The sequence below is a fragment of the Carassius carassius genome, chromosome 7, assembly GCF_963082965.1.
Source record: "Carassius carassius chromosome 7, fCarCar2.1, whole genome shotgun sequence".
Taxonomy (NCBI): Eukaryota; Metazoa; Chordata; class Actinopteri; order Cypriniformes; family Cyprinidae; genus Carassius; species Carassius carassius.
In genome coordinates this window covers 24,265,174-24,282,927 of record NC_081761.1, presented here as the reverse complement: position 1 = coordinate 24,282,927, position 17,754 = coordinate 24,265,174, and the positions used below count along the sequence as shown (strand labels likewise).

Genomic DNA, 17,754 nt, shown 5'->3' with positions numbered 1-17,754 from the left:
CCATATGCAATATGCTAGAGTGCTTGACAAAGAGAAATTAGTTCTACTAGAGGTAAAGCCTGGAAGTAGCAGGGACCTGTTGACTTGTAGGGTATAACTACTGTACCTTGTGTGCTGGTTTGATTTTTGTTTCCTGAAGTCTTTAGGAATAGTTCATCAAAATCTGTTCATTTCTTATTAACTCACCCTCATGTAATTCCAAAATCCTTTTTTTTTCTTCTGTTGAGCATAAAACAAGTTATTAGTAGATTTCTTTCAGCTGTTTTTTCTATATAATGGAAGTCAATAGGGTCCAAAAGCTTTAAGATTAAAGAAAGACACAATAATTGCCCAAAAGTAATCAAGAAAACTCCAGTGGTTTAAATTCAAAGTTTTCTGAAGCGATAACATAACTTGGTCATCTGATGTAATGTCATGCTCACTCGAGAAGTCATGCTCACTTAGAGACCTTAGTCAGGTTAAACGAAGATGTGAGGGATAGACTTAACAGTCTTTACAATAGCACACACTGTATAAAAGTATAAAAGATTATGTTAACTTCAACAACTTACAACTTACAAAAAATGTGTCATCAGCTGAACAATACAAGTACAGTGTGTACTTCAATCCCTGACAGCCTCATTTTCATTCCTGTCAAATTAAATGACACTACCCTGACTAAGATGCCTTATTGCCATATTTGATTTGGGTTTGATGTGATTGTAAAGACAATTACTGCTTAAATTTTGCTCTGTTCATCATAGTAAGTGATCATACTACTTTAATTACAGTACTAATGTTTTATAAACTACTTCATATGCTTTTTTTATGGTGGACAACATTGTTATCAATGCACTAACAAAAACAGCAGACACATTCATTAAATACCCACTTTTGTGTTCCGTTGCATGTTTGCTCTAATTTTGAGGGTGCGTTATGATGCAGTTTCATCAGTGAGGCTCTCAGGGACTCAGACTTCCTCAGTCATGACCACACACACTTCAGCAGTATAGTCCTCACTGACTCAGTCACATAAATATATGAGGTAATAGAATACTCTGCTAAAGTGTGGGTGTGATAAAAGTAGATGTGTGTGTTCTGTTTAATAGATTAAGTACGGTGTTCGTGGAAGTTCACTGATAAACATATATCCAGTATAAAGTACGTCCCTATCTCTTGTCATTCTCTTATCTAAACCCATTATCTGCCCGATAAGTCTTTATACTGTGTATATGATATTATAAGCGAGTTTTCCAACCATCAGAGTTTTGCAAATATTTAGTATACAGACTCGTCATGTTTATGCTGAGTGCAGGGTTACACTGTTTATGAAATATAGCCAGGCAAAGGCCCTTTGGGGAAGAGAAAGAAAACCATTCCAAATGAAAAGTAATGATTCATGCCACAGATAGTATATAAACTCAAATACACCGCTATCGGCCCTGTTCCCCCAACACAATTTTGATTGGCTTCGAACAACGCACAGACAACTTAGTATTGCGTTACTCTAAATACATTGGGGTGACTATGGTGATGTGGGTGGTCCTCATTCATTATTATAACGACCACTCAACCTGATTGATGTTTGGAGATGGAATTTAATAACGCTATCAACCTACACCGCTCTGTTTGTTAAGTTTCCAGTAAAGATTTGCAGAGGACGGCACCAAACGGGCATTTTCTGAATAATCTTTTTTTTTTCTGTTGTTGTGGGCATTCCATATAATGCCCTTATTTAAAAAAAAATTATTTTCATAAGTGCGACATATTGTGTGACAGAAGTGAATTATAAGTGACTGACATTCCACACTGGATGAACACTGGAAAATTATGAACTAAAGGTCATTGCACACTGAATACGAAATTTTCACGTTAAACAATAAATATGACCTCAAGTTTACGCAATGCCTCTAAAACTTTCGTCCGTCATAAATAATTTTGGGATCAGATTTTCTTTTCTGCATTTTTGCATCCGTAGCAAGCATTTTGATAGCAAAGAATGATGGATACGGAAAAAAAAACGCATACGAAGATTTCTGACTGTGTGTGCAAGGACCTTAAGTGTCCTGTTGACCTCTTTGGCAACCTCTCGATGAACCTTTCTGTCCACTGTACCATAATGGAAGAAGAAAATGGAAATGGAAAAAATTTGACACTTTCTAGCACTAAATTTTTTAAATGTAAAATCTAATGCTTTGTTTTTACTGCTAGATGTTCTCCTTTTCCTTAGTTTAACAGGAAAAACAACAAATATGCATGTTTTGCGAAACTATATAGACACTATAAGCTGATATAATATAGATTCATGTAGTAAAACATTTATGGAAAACACCCATGGTGAGTTAGGCTACATCACATATCAAATCAAATTTTAGAGACAAATAATGTAAAGGAGTCATTCATTAAGTTCTCAAACATGCTATACACTTTAATAAACATATTGATATTTATGAGAAGAATCCAAGATAAACCTAGTTATTTACAATAAATGACCATATTTCTTCACATACAACAGTAAAAACATTGTAGACAACTTAAATAACGTTAAGGCGTAACTACTTAAATAATAAAAGAATCAGGGTTACTCTATTCACATGACACCTTCCCAGCAGCTCCAATGCAGGTTTCACATTAAGTGCTATAATTATAGAGTAGATTTACAGCATGGATTCCTTACAGGTAACAAAGAATGTTAAAATGCACTGAACAAAAATTCATAAACATGTGGGGGTTGCTGTTGTTGATGCACTTGTCTTTGGGAGGAATAATATCTCAGAGGGGACTGTAACCTTTCAATGACAAGAATCACATCAAAAACAGGCTCAATGCCTCAAAGCTGGGTAATATTTATGACCGGACTGATTACAAATTTTTAAGTTCTAAAGTTGTGATTTAGAATGGATTCTATTTTATTCAGATTTGAGTTAGAGTGCATTTTGCCAATTCATCTACTGGATAGCACTCAACCAACAACAATTTGCTCTATAAAGCATCAGTTTTTGAAAGGATACTATGGGGTCTTGATGACATCTTAGACTATATTTAATATCCTCTTCTAGTCATTCACGAGGAGAGCAGGTCGGGGGAAAATAAAACTTGCTCTAAAATTATAGCTTGAGCCTTGTTTTACAACATCAAATCAAACATCCAATATTCAGAAGGAAAGATCTATGCTTTTTTTTTCTCTGTCAAAGCACTCTTGTATAGTAATAGAACGTTATAGCTTTAAATTAGACTGTTATAGGTGTTTTATTGTCCACAGAACTGTATCTAGTAAAATACTTAAAATGAATTTACAGGCTTAATGCAAAACTGCTCCTCTCCCATATATTATTCCTTAAAAAAATAAACCCTCCTCTATTAAAACAATGGCAAATCTAAGTAGTATGTATCTGTACTATATGAAATGTACACCAGTCTTGTTCCCTTTTGTATATGACAAAACTGAATATGGTTTGGTGTTTATAAAAAAAAAAAATGCAGAAAATGAGGCATCCCATTGTGAGTGAAAGAATCTGTGAAAAGATTGTAGTATTTGATAAAATCACCTTACAAGGGGTTTCCATATGAAGAAAAAACAAGCTTCTATGTTCAATATCACACAGAAAGAAGATATATGAACATTTTAAAATATGATAAGATATACAATTTGCAATGAAAGCAGCGTGCATGGTCATGAACAACTATTGGAAAATAATATAGCTGATACTGCAACTTTAACCAGAGCAGTTACCTCTTAACCAGAAATCTCCAACTACTGTATTAAATTAACGTAATCAAAGTGACTCTCCAAATATTCTTACAGATTTACATTTCACTTGACGTTTTCATCTAAATGAAACACCAATGGGATACAACCAATATTCAGTTTTGCTGGATCCTCATTGAGCGTTTCAGCAATTATATGGATGACATTTGAGCAGATCCGTTTCTAAACTGCATGTAAACTGGCATCTAGTCCCATCATAATGATTCTCCAGTTATACACAGACCCACTGGATAAGACTAAGTCTGGTTTTGCGGCTGTATTGACAGCTACTTCCCCTCCGTTCTTCAGTCAACCTGTGAATCCATGGCAATGATTTTCTTAATGGTGCAGTTCAGTTTGGTAGACTGTCCATCTGACTTTCCTAAATGAGTGTTGCTATTCTTGACTCCCTAAAATCCCAATTAGTCCTGTAGTACAAACCGGTCCCCATGTTGGGATTGGACCGAACATCCGAGTTGGTCTCATGTGGGGCTTCCAGTACTTTGCGAGTCCACCTGCAGGGACACTTGACTTTAAAGCGAACCAGACTTTACACACCATACCAGCACTAACAACCGAGGAGCCCTGCGTGGGACCTCCAACATGCGACCCCTTCAGCTATACGCCTTGAGGTCCCATTGGCCATCCCATTATTGTTTTCCATGTGTATTTGTGCATAGGGGTGGGAGTGCAGATGGTGTAGGGGAGCATGGAGATCAAAGCCTGTGGCTCATGAAACAGTGGTGGGAGAGGAGGATCAGGTGAGGGGCAGTTGGAGATTGGGGATGGTGTCCTGAAGGCAAACTATTAAAAGGCCTTCCAACCAGTGAAGAGCGTGTTATCAACCTGCCCTGCTTTTTATACAATATAACTGGTGAGGTCCAGCAGGTAAGATGTCATGTCAATGATGTGCTCCACGATGCTGTCTTTCTCGCCATCCCCTCGTGTCCCTCGCTCTCCTTTCTCGCACTGGCTGCCAGAGAAACCTTCCTTGCAGAGACACTTGTTGGGCTCCACGCAGACCCCGCCATTGCGACAGGCCGGATCACATTTGGCTGCGAATGACAAACATAGAAGCCATTAAAAAAGGTTGGAAGTTTGACCAACATTGACACAGATGAAGTGCTCCGATTAGCTCTGTACCTCGTAAACAGAAGGGGCCATCCCAACCAGAACTGCAGCAGCACTTGCCGGTTGGTGTACAGTGGCCATTCTTGCATTCACGGGAGCAAGCGGTGCTTAGCATCTCTAGATCCTCTACTGGACGTCTGCACTCCTTAGGGACCTGTGGTCTGCATGAGTCACAGAGCATTGATGGTCAACTAAAGGTCTGCTTTTCTCACCCTACACTCGGACATATTTTCCCTTGCAGATCACTAAACTAAATTAAACACTTGCCAAGCATGCAAATGTGTATTAATCAGGGAAGAATTTCATAAACAAGCTTACATTTGGAAAACTTGTTTAGAAACAAAGAGTCGTTATATCATGGGATGGTCACGCTAACGTTTGAAATATTAACTGAATCTCATTTTAGAGGCTGCATTATTTGTTGGCTGCATGCATCATCAAGGATGTCTCATTTAGGAAAAGTAACCGTAATAAAACCATTATTCCTTGTGAAATACTGTAATTTCTATCTTTGCACTCTATTGGTTACTTTTCTTAAATGAGATTATCTCAATTACATATGTGATTGACAAATACAATGCAGCCTTTGAAATGAGATGCAGCAATGGAGTGGAGACTTCATTCGCAAAGATAAAGATGGACAATACATATTAGTAACATGCCGATATTAAAGATCCTTGACATATTTCTTCAATATTAAAACTATTAAAAAAGCAATTCCATTTTTAATACTGTAAGTGCTTTAAATACATTATATGTGAAGCCCAAATTGAGCAGAATTGTAATATTTGTGAATCCCTACACAAAGACTAACATATATTTGTCTCAGACACTTTCTTAACAGTCACCTCATATTTTATTACTGTAAAATCCTGTATTTTATTTACTTACAGTCACTTGTTTGTGTGATGCAGTCATATGCTGATCTAATGTTGTTTCTCAGACACATTATACAAAATAATCAGGTTGTTAAGAGTACAAGCAAATATTGAATTTACTTATAGTATAGTTATTTATGACAATGAACTGAGAAAATCTAATGTACTGTGAAATTTGTGTTATACCGCAGCTTAATAAGCTTATAAGCAACACATTTATTTGGATTTCAACTGGCAGTCCATCTATTACAAAAGTTCTGTAAATGTGAAAAAGATGCTACTCTTTATATGAATATAAATCGAACAGACTGAAAGACAGAATTACTGATTTCATTAGTTTCACATGTTTGTGAATTACACAATTCTCACCTACACCCTTACATGACACCATGCCTACATTAAACTGTGTGGGAATTTCCGACACTATGAACATTCTGTGTGTAATACCTACAATAACACATCAAAATGCAGGCTCTGTGTGGCAAAATCTGGAAACAATAATGCTTTTGTGTGTATATATATGTATGGATGGATTTCAAATGCAAAACCTCAGTGTCAAACTAAGTGGTTTGTGATGAACCTGTCCTGAAGTTCAGCTCTCCAAACATTCTTATTCCTCACTCAGCTAAACACACTGCTTAATGAGCCAGGCAAATCTCTTCAAGGCTGTCTATTAGTGAGCAGCAGGGCTGTTGACATACCCAACAGGCTAGCACACACACAAACACACTGTAATTGGACTCCAGTGAAGCAGTAACTGTATGGGAAACAGGCTGGAGAGCTCTTGGTGAGTTCACATCCTGTGTATCTCACTAGAGGTGGCGTATGGGAAAGTTAGGTGGCCAATGATTCTGTGCTTAATAATGAGGGTTGTGGAAAGAATGGAGGTGGGATCTGAGCGTTTAAAGCTGAAGTGTGTAATTTTTCCTATGTTAAAATATGTTTAATGTGCAGAGACTAGTAAGTAGGTATCCATTTTAAGCTTGACTTTTATGAAGCGTGAACATAGTGTGGGCTTAGGCAACACTAGGCACAAGCAATAGCGTGAAATTATGATTTTTTTCCCCCCTAAAGTCTAACGTATAACTGACAAATATCAACACTTCAGTTGACATCTCATTACCAATCTATTGGTTTACAGGGAACTAACTGCATCCAGTTAGCTTCTAATTTCCTAAACACATATCATTGCTCTTATCTTGAACAATTAGTTTTGCATTTGTCTTTTATCAATCCTTTTTTAAATCTTAATTTCTTGTAATTGTATATAAGTTGGATTATCCAATCACTATCTATCACAACTTGCGTTTAACTGGGACTATCATGATAAAAAAAATATGGAATAAATACATATTATATATCTGTAGTATATCAGTGGCATGCATTGGTGTTCTTTTAGGAGGAGACAAAGTCCTAACAATTTTTTCTTTTTAAATTAAATGTAAATTCATGTTCCAGTCACGTTTTCTTGGTTAAATAAACAGTACTTACCCTACCAGAATAAAAATCTTTTTTTTTTTTTTTTTTTTTACATTAATTGGATATTCTGTTTATTAAAACTAAGTATAAATCTCATCAGTTTAGTGTTTTTGAGCAGTTTACATGATTTCACTTTATTTTAATTGTCCCTTTAACACATTCTGTTGACTAAATAGCCCCTTTCACACTGCATGCTGGACCCAGAAAATTGGCAGAACATTGCCAGGTAAACTTCTGTGTGAACGCAAACACGTCCCGGGATTGATTCCAGGATTGATCCCGGGTCGGGGATCTACTAACATTGCCGAGTTCAGTCCCGAAACGAGCGCTGTGTGAACAAAAGCCAGAACTAATGCTGTAAAGGGTGTGTCGTTGTGATGACTCACGATATGGTGCGACTTTTTTACCAGGTGTTAAGAAGGCAGATCAACGTTTGCGACGAAAAAATATGTGCAAACTGTAATGAAGCAGAGATCATTTAGTTCCTCACTTTCCATGCTGAAGCTGAGATCGTTAACTAGCTTATGTGAAAGTTAACGTGCTTAGCATTTTCGACTCGTACATTACACGTCATTCCCTGATGTCACATGTCTTTACGGGACCATTACGGGTTGTGTGTGGATGCACGCACATATTCCGGGTAATCACTGGCAGTGTGAAAGTGCAAAATCTAGTGACCCGGGAACAATTGCCGGGACACATTACCCGTGTTTTTTCGGAATCGCAGTGTGAAAGGGGCTTAAGTAATGTTGCTCCAACATATCTACTAAGTTTCACTTGAGAGATGAGTAGAGTGTTAGGGTTAGATTAAGTTTTGCAAAGTTACTTATAGTCAGCTGAATGTCTGTTAAGACACCATCACAATGAAGAGTTAGCAGATATTAAGCAGACAGTCTACTAATACTCTTTTGAGAGTTTGTTGACATGTAGGTGCAAAGTTGGCCTATTGTGAACAGAATGCTCAAAAGGGACCATTAAAAAAATTGTTTTATCTTTTACATTTATTCCAAAATAATTACTCAAGGCAGCAGCAATTGAATCACTATATTTTATTTAAACAAATATATATTTTATTTATGAACTGATGTTCAGCTGTTTTTTTAATACTAAAAATACTCTTTTTAATACTAAATTTATTTTGGATCGTCAGTCATCAGTCATCTTTAATGCCATTATATTATTCATGCAGACTGATTCGTGAATGCAGAGCACGCACCAACACAAAAGGTGGGATTTATTGCATGAACCAATCACAGCTGGTCATAACCAGTATATCCAATCATATTGCAAGGCACTGACTCATCTCCTGTGACATCCCCCCATTCCTTCTCAATTACACCCCACTAAACTCACCACATGCTTAAGGGTGTCTGTTAAAACTCAGTGGGCTCAGGGGAGGCGAGTTATGCACAGTTGTTTCTAAAGAGCTGGCAGGGATGCTTACCTCTCAGTTACGACAAGAGTTTTCCAATTAAGTCTTATTTATGTCAGTGTTTGTTGAAATTTGACCAACTGATGTTCATTTGGTTAAAACAGATGCCATCAGGTTTAACACAGCAATTGACAATCGTTGGATGTCGGTGCTAGTCAGCACTGTGCGAACCAACCTTGGCAGAGTCTATGTAAGCGAGTGGGATGTTGGACCTCTGAGTACCACTGACAGCTTCAGTGACTGATGGCAGGAATAGGGTGGTAACAAGGGAATTGGGGCAGGATGTGCTGGGGGATCCATTGGGGGTGCAGTTCCCATGCTCCCCTCAACCGCTTTCAGCACCCATATCAGGTCTCCCTTGTTTCTCATCCACATTTAGTTTTTTTTGTGTGTGTTGTTGTGACAGGCTGTTACGTTGTTAAAAAAATCTAGAGAGAGACAGAAAAGATGAGGGAGAGAAAGAAATAGAGATGGATAGTGAAAAAGAAAAACAGGGAGGGAGGGAAAGGAGAGAAAGAGGCGCTCCCCAGAGGATTGGACTAACACTGTTAATGACGTTGGGGTCAGCGGCGCTACTAAACAGTTTGTATTACTGGCAGGGTGGCCGTGAAAACAACACCTGCTGCAGTGGCACTTGACAAAGACAGCTGGGTCAACAGGCACTGTGGGAATGTATCAGCTCTGTGAGGCCACTTGCATAAAACACAGACTGATAAATGAAAAGAACGCCCCAGCTTATTAGTTTAAGACTGTCCTGTAGCTTGAATGGGAGGTTCAACACATCAGCAGCACAACTTCTCTTTTTGTCCATCCAAGGACTGTTTGGCACAACATGCCAGCCATGATCCCAGTTCCCGTTCTACACTATCTACCTAGACCGAAATCATATACACTAGAATTGAGCAATTAAAGGTTTGGGTGTTTTTAATGCTATAAATGTGTGGAATTCTGCGGAATCGATTTAGAGGTATTAAACAGTACAAGACACTTATTGGTAGTCGAAAACATAATTATTAAGCCAAAATATTTCATAAATGGGGTGGGGGACTTGTACAACTTGATGAATGATGGGTGGTCCAATTCTGTGGAAATCTGTGGAATTGCAGAATGGGTAATGACTCCAGTAGCTCCAAGCTTTTCTTAAGGAGACAGTTTAATATCTCTTGGCTTAACTGTTTCTTACTATCAAAGCCAACAAGTTGAGTTATTAGATGAAAGCAAGCGCATGGGTAGAGGAGTGAAGGGTTGAGGGGTGTTCAACGAACATAGCATAAAAAGCCTTCATCAAGGCACTCTGTGTGACTCTTCTGTCCTTTTTGTCATCTCTCTCTTTTGTTAGTACCTCTTTGTGGTTATATTGTATCAAAAAATTTACTGTGTATTGTAGCTGTAGGCCATTCAGTACCACCCCTAAGGGTCTTTGTCAAGGGGAGGAACACGGTTGTGAGTAGAAGAGATTTAGGAGAGACAGTGAAATAAAGGGGACTTGTGAGAGATATATCCTGCTCTTGACACACACACTTAAGCCTAAAGGAATTTGTTACCTCTATATTGATACAGAAAAGTGCATCTAAAGAACCTATTTTACACAGTCAGACAACAAAATCTAAAGTCATGGGAGATGCACTGATATTGGTTTTCTTTCTGTCATATTCTCAGGTCTGTGGTTCTAAAATGAATAAAGGTAATTTCAGAAGTTGAGATGTTGTCTTTCAGCTGTATCAGAACAGACTGTATCTGCCAACAGAATCGCTATGAAGTTCTCATTTCTCGTAGCTTCTGGGCTAAATTTTGCTTACAAGGAGTATGCCTACTGAGATAACAAACATTTCAACATTGCATATATTGGACCAGTAAAAAAAAAAAAAAAAAAAAAAAAGATTAAAACTAAGGATGTGCGTCAGTTTGTATTTAATATTACAGAAAAACCAAATGATATATAGTTCACTTACTGGCATCTTTTCAGGTATTGCCACCAGCCAATAAACAATCCTACAGTCTCTAGCTTGTCCACACTGGACATCGATATGTGTATATTTCAGTGTGTGGTGCCTTATTTGTTATTCTACATTAGCAGACTGCAAGACAAACTCAGATGGGTGCAGTCATCATGGTGAGGTTTACTGCAACATCTCAAACATTTGACTTTCATTTGATATGATATTCTATGATATATTTTATGCTTTCAGCCCTAGCCCACAGTTCCACAACCCAAAAACGCAATGTGGCAGATCATATTCCAAACACAAAGTAGGTATTTTGAAGCCCTCGGCCCTAGCCAGAACGCAAAGGTTAAAAGGTACAGAAAAGATGTAAATGTAGATACTAGAAATGTAAATGCTGGACCACACTTGACAGTGCTAGTCACTCAGAAATGTTACATCACCTCTTTTTTTTTGGTAATTAGATCACAAAAAGTGACATGATATATAAAACAGTGAACCCAACACCACAGGTCCAACAGACTAAACAACTCCAATCAATGTTGGAAAGAATTGTTCTTTGGAAAAATGCGGTAATGCCAGAAAACATAAATAAAGTACGTTTGAGGGGCCTTGTTTAGGAGACTCGTGGAAACATCTGTGATAATTAATAGCATTAGACTTGGGTGGCACTGTCGTCACCTGGGTATACAGAGCCTCACAAAAATATTCAGATCTTCAAGCTATTTTCTCTCAATCCTTGATCAAATCCTGCATACAAATATTGTTTTCTGTGATACTGTGATATCTGCATTTCATAGTTTGTATTCTGATTCAATACATATTGTTTTGTTTTTTTAAAAGTCACTTTTTATTTATTCACTTTTTATTCAACGTCTATTTATTTATTAAATGTGACAGTCCAGACAGATTTGCTCCTGGTTTCAGTATGGACATAAAAAATATTTGAACTGAGATCAGACTTTGATTAGGTCATTGTAGGGCACTGACAATTTTGTTACTGGAATTTCTGTAAATAGTGTTGATACATATTCTTTTTTTATTCTAACAAGATTAGCCATTTCCTGTTGATGAAACACAGCCCCTATGATGCCAAAATACTTCACTGCAGGTATAGCATACACTAAGATGTGGGCAGTGTTAGATTTGCACCACACATATTGCTTTGAATCTAGGCCTTATCTGGAGTACAACTGCAACATGGCCACTACTAAAGCAAACTTCAGATGTACCGTCTCATGGTCCCCTATACCTACCAGTGTTACAAAGAACTCTTATCTTATAATTGACTTGTGCACCTCTATGTAAGTCTTAGAAATTGAACTTTGTAGCTTTTCAAAATGATCATAAGCCTTTCTGCTTCTTGTTTGGAAGGAGAGTTTTGAGGAACAACCTAGCCAGTGTCTGGGTGGCTTCCACATCCAGATAATTGAACCTCTTGGATAATCACTTGTTTTGTACTTTTCCCTGGAACACTTGTAGTTTTCGTTTTCACAGCCTTCAGTCCTCACTTAAAAAAAGGATGCATAATATTATAAATGTTTTTTTTTTTCAGAATATGGAGATTTCATTTTTTCATGAAATACAATTCCTCAGAGGCATACGACTTTATAAACTGAGAGTTGATACTATTGCAAGGTGTATTTATGAAATGTGAGATTGAATACAACAAGAAATTTCTTTGACATATCGCAGACTAAATAAGCAAGATAATAAAGCACTTCAGCAAGATTATAAAAATTGGTAAGGATCTGAATCATTTTGCTTGCAAATAATAAAGATTTCGATCATTTCACCTGATAATTGAGGGTCATTTATATAGCTCTCATGGTGTAAAAGGTCCAGTAAAAGGAATCTGAATAGTGTAGAAAGCACAAAAACAAGTTTCATGAGAGATTGGTTTGAATTAGAGACTTGACAGATCTGCCTGTGCCTATTGTAATGTCCTTTTTTTCTGGAAATGATATATTTGATCTATTTAAAATGCAAACACTTTTGGCAGTTGTTACGTGGGAATTCATATGCTCATTTCTAATAGATGAAATGCCTTTCATTTGTACTCGGCTTAGTGAGAACGACATATTTTCAAGATCTATCGTAAAAGTGGCTTTTAGTGGCGTAAAACACACGGGTTAAATTACGCCATATTGAAAAAAAGCCCACTAGCATACAGAAATGATTAAATCCTTTAACCAACTCCATTCAAATGCTGAATCTCTTGCCGTGAACTCGTGCACGTGTCAATTGGATAAATTGTGTTCTGCCATAGATTCACCAGCATATGAACATAATCAAGGTTCTCAAGGAAAACATTCCCTCTCTTGGAGACAGGTGTGTAAGTCCTGCCAAAGCAGGGAAAACACCCAACCAATGACTACACAGGTTTGCTAGTTAACCAACGCTGTGTCCAAGCCACCTTGACTGTGTTGGTGTTAGAAACACGTTACACTAACAATTGGCTTGCTCTCCAATTATGGCAGAGGTTTGAGTTGGCTAAGACCAGCAGTTGTGTGATGATTTGTTTAAGGGAAGCTAGAGTCCTTGTGCATGTCTGTGAGCGAAAACGAGTAGTGCTTTAACAAGATAATTCACCAACAAATGAACATTCTGTCATGATTAACTCGCCCACAAAAGAAAGATATATTGTAAAACGTCTTCATGTTTTCCAGTCAACAAATGTTGTTTTGGACCCCATTGATTTTCATTACATGAACAAATACAGTTGTAACATTCTTCAAAATAACCGTCTCTCTCTTGGTATGAATTAACCACGCAGATGTTTAAACCATAGCACGTAAGAAGAATACTGGGGGATGTTTTGTAAAGCGGAATAAAAATGGAATTAATTACGCGAGTTTCAATATTAGCATTGCTCAGCAGTAACATCACATATTTCACATGCGAGCAATGAAAATGGAAAAACAGAGAGGCTGTTGCATAAACTCCGTTGTATACAATATGCTGCCCTGTGTATTCAAAGCTCAACACACCTTTTAGGGTCCACCAACTTGTAGAGTTTTCCGTTGTGCGACTGTATCGCCGTGCTTTTGCTCGAAGAGAGGATGTAGACCTCACCTGCAGAGGAAAGAAAGCACGTAGGTCTTTCAGGGATCTCATTTGTCTTCACTCACCTTCCTTCCTTCCTACTCTTTGCACTTGACACTGGTGCATGAGAGGGTTTCGAGAAGGGCTCATTAAATCGTCATGCAAGTAATTTAATGAGGAGCAAGCTTGCAGCACTGTGCACAGATTGTAAACATGTGTCAAGAGACTGCCATGTGGGTCTCCAGTACAGCCTTACACTGAATCCCTCTTTTAATTCAGCAACAAATGCTATCTCTCCCTCACAGAGGCCCACTTTTGGCAAAGCATGAGATTTATTCTCTGTCACACTTGACCTGGTGTTTGGATTTGAGAGTTTATGTTCCCTGTGATGCACTGAGCTGTGGGGATATTACATGGTGGCAGAAAGTACAGCCTAGCAGGCAGTGAGTGGGCATAACTTTGCTTTGGCAAGGCACTTTTCTGAGGGGCTGGCGTCAAGTTCACATAAAAATGAACCCCCATTACTATTCCAGTAAGCCAGAAATCAGTTGTTATCGACGTTGAAAGAACAACTTAGGAAAATGGAGGAGATTGCGCATGTAAACCCTATATGCTGACGGATTGCGCTGACCTTTGATTTCCAGTTGTACCATTTGTTAGCAGCAAAAAAGAGGAAGTAATCTGTCAGGAAACTAAAGGAGTACTGTGTCATAGCAAACTGTTCCTTGGAGGAAAGATATTTGAAAATGGGAGGTAGGACAAGGGATTGGTTTTCTTTCTGTTCTGTATCATTCAGAACATTCTTGGATTCGGGAGCCAGTTTTTTCTCCTTCCTGTGACTACGGTATACACATTCTAATGTAAAACAATTGATTCATTAGACCTTTCCCAACTTCTTTTTTTGTGTGTGTGTTAGTCCTTTTGAGAAATGTCTGTAGTTACATTACTGTTCAAATGATCAGTGGACTGTTATGCTTACCAAGGCTGCATTTATTTGATCAGAATACTATAAAAACAGAAATACTGTGAAATATAATTACAATTATATAATAAACTGATTAAAATAAGAATTTTGCATTTTAATATATTTTTATTATATATATTAATATATGTGTATTCCAGTCTTTGGAAGTCTAATTCTAATATGCTTATTATTATCAATGCTAATGTTTGTGGAACACTTTTGTCAGGATTCTTTGATGAATGGAAAATACAAAAGGACAGCATTTATTTGAAATAAATTTTTTGTAGTGATGTAAATGTCTTTACTGTCATTTTTGATCAATTTAATGCATCCTTGCTGAATAAACGTATTAATTTCTTGAACAATGTATCTTCCACATAATATAATTATGACCTTGACAGAACCATGAATAAAGGTTTTGACAGAAACACAGAAAATGTGTGTTGAAACGAACACACATAAAGGTTTTTGAGAGCCTACTGACCTAATTCATCTTCGCCAAATCCCAGGATGTGGCCGACCAGCGAGGAACCACAGGAACTGCTTGTACCAAGACAAAGAGGCTTCTCTTGCCACGACCTGTCTTCTGAAGGCCTCTGCAGAATTCTGAAGTTCCTGTAATGATCATAAAGTCAGGGGTTAAAAATGTCATTGCTGTCTACCAAGCAGACTTGAGCGAACATCTTTAGTTTTTACAAAAAATAAAACATCAGGCATAATTTACTGCTTTGGATTTCCAGGAACAATTAACTTCCTACAGTTTATCTAACTGTTGACAAAAAAGGCATGCTGATAGTGAGGATGAATTATAAACTTGCGGAAAGTGAGAAAAACATATACCAGCAGCCCATTGACCTGGCAGGAAAACTGCTATCAATTTACCCTGAAAAAGCTCTTTTTCTTCATTGGGGTATGTGGCGAGTGTGTGTGTTGGCACATACAATAACACAGGAAAGATGGCAGTTTCCATTCGCAGTTTAACAATTACCACAAAAACCCAAAACAATTACCACAAAAACCCAAAGAGGAGCAATATGAAAATGGAAGTTCAATATCTATTTTTTGGAAGCACAACTATTCAGTTTCTCTGACTGTTCAAGGGATATACCAATTACTTTTGCATAATGTAACCCGGGACTACAAAACCAGTCTTTAAGTCGCTGGGGTGTATTATCCTGTGAGTACGGTATTCACATTCTAATGTAAAACAATCGCTTCATTAGACCTTGTCTAAACTTTTATTTTTATAGAATATAAATCTCAATATTGAAAAATTGGTCCTTATGACTGGTTTTGTGGTCCATGGTCACAATTAATAATTCTAACATCATAAAGTAACACAACATACCCATTTTTGTCTCCAAATACATAACTTCCATAAAGTCTTCTTGACTGGCATCCCCGGTAGATGAATCCACCAACTGGGACGGCACCTTCATTTGACCCCAAATCAAACACAGATGGCTCATTTTCTGTGGGCAGACACAACAACAACTCACCATCAAGAAAGAAAAGCAGACCAAGGTAACAATGGAGATGTGGTTTTACATTTTATGAGTTTTAGATTATTTTTATGAGTTATGGTTTATTTGAGCTTGAAAATTCAAACGAGTTAACAAAAATCATCTGCATTGTTTAGATAACAACATTTTACATTTTTGTATCCATACTCAATGTCTTCAATCACCATTCTTACATGTGTCGCAAAGCTGATTTATCCCCATAATAACAGTTTTCTTTGTTTGTGTAAGGGATATCCATGTTTAGCACAATCTGTCAAGAGACCATTAGCACTTCACACAGGCTGGTTTTAATTAGCTATTCCCCAGACGGTTATAAAAACACTATGTAAACTTGATATGGAGGGCTATGTTCATTTCATTAAATGTCCTTATTAAGCACTGTTAAGTTCACATTATGGCTCAAATAGATTAGGAAAAGGACACAAGGGGAAAGGGTGAGGTAATCCTACAATTACTATTGAGTGTTTGTGTATATTTGTTTAAGTTTGTATGGCTACAAAGATTACAGCAGCTTAGGGAATAGCCAGTATTATATCCTTACAGTCGGAGCCCCATAAAACAATAAAATGTGATTTAATGAAGCAAGTCATTCACCATGGTGATGGTTTAACATCGTAAATGGCTTGGAGTTTGGGGTAATTTGGCTCATTTGCTAGACAATCTTTTTGGGGTTTAAATGCATTGGCTGGGAGAGAGCCATATTTGTTTGCTGCCAATGTGTAAGGAGGAGTACGAGAAAGCCAATCCATTACTTTGGCCATAGGAAATAATATATATTCACTTCTGGGATTGATTTAGGGGTCTTAGTCAGCACGATTGAGAGATGGACTGCCATGCAAGTCGTTTTGTTTCCACAATGTACTAAATGACCATATAAATGCTTTTCGACAGCGATACATTCTATAGTTGTTCATATGCCTGCAAGTCCCTAGGGATTAAAAGAAGCATTTTATATTCAAAGTGTGTTCTCACGTTATGAAACAAGAGTGTTGTAATGGTATTCTTGAATAAAGCGTTGATCGGTTTGTACGGAAAGTCTTAAATCATTTTTTGGAACGTACACCCATTCCATCGAAGACATTCTGTTCTCAGCAAAAAAGCTTAACATTATTTCATAACCAGTACATGGAGGGAGAATTTAATGTTTTGTGTAATACAATACAGGAACTTCTTGAGTGGTTGCCTGGTTGGAACTATTTGGCTTGTTGAAATGCCTTTCTGCTTGTACAGTAATCCATCATGTTTTTAGAAACCTGCCACTTCTAACAGACATACCGTAGTCTTTCCCTTTGATGACCCGTAGGATCCTGCCTGTTGTCGTATTTTTGCCAACAGTATCTGTGCACAGGATCAGCAGACTCCCATTGGTGTCGATGCGGAGCTTATCCACTGCACACCTACAGCACACAATACAATTTTAATGCATTTTGCAAGACAGCAGCAGTGTAAACCACACTGCTATTTGTTATATGACACTTTATTTAATTATATGGTATATGTGCTGGCGTGCACTTCTAATTCTAACAGGCAAGACTAGCAACGTCCCTAAATTCCAGACAAATCGTAATGCTTGGTTACATTCTCGAGAAACTGTGTGCTTCCACCTTTATGGTAACTGTTTGGGTGGGTGCT

At 37.5% G+C, this 17,754-nt stretch overlaps 1 protein-coding gene across 1 annotated transcript in view; it reads right to left on the bottom strand.

The window, feature by feature from the left end:
- Window positions 1-3,430: 3,430 nt before the first annotated feature.
- hhip (hedgehog interacting protein) overlaps window positions 3,431-17,754 on the bottom strand; it is a 31,558-nt gene continuing 17,234 nt past the window's right edge. Inside the window, exons 8-13 of the mRNA XM_059554272.1 lie at window positions 17,398-17,519; window positions 15,948-16,071; window positions 15,084-15,214; window positions 13,581-13,665; window positions 4,871-5,019; window positions 3,431-4,782 (exon numbers count right to left, since the gene is read on the bottom strand). Coding sequence (XP_059410255.1) covers window positions 4,586-4,782; window positions 4,871-5,019; window positions 13,581-13,665; window positions 15,084-15,214; window positions 15,948-16,071; window positions 17,398-17,519 — 808 coding nt within the window. The 3' untranslated portion in view covers window positions 3,431-4,585. The remainder of the gene's footprint in view (window positions 4,783-4,870; window positions 5,020-13,580; window positions 13,666-15,083; window positions 15,215-15,947; window positions 16,072-17,397; window positions 17,520-17,754) is intronic.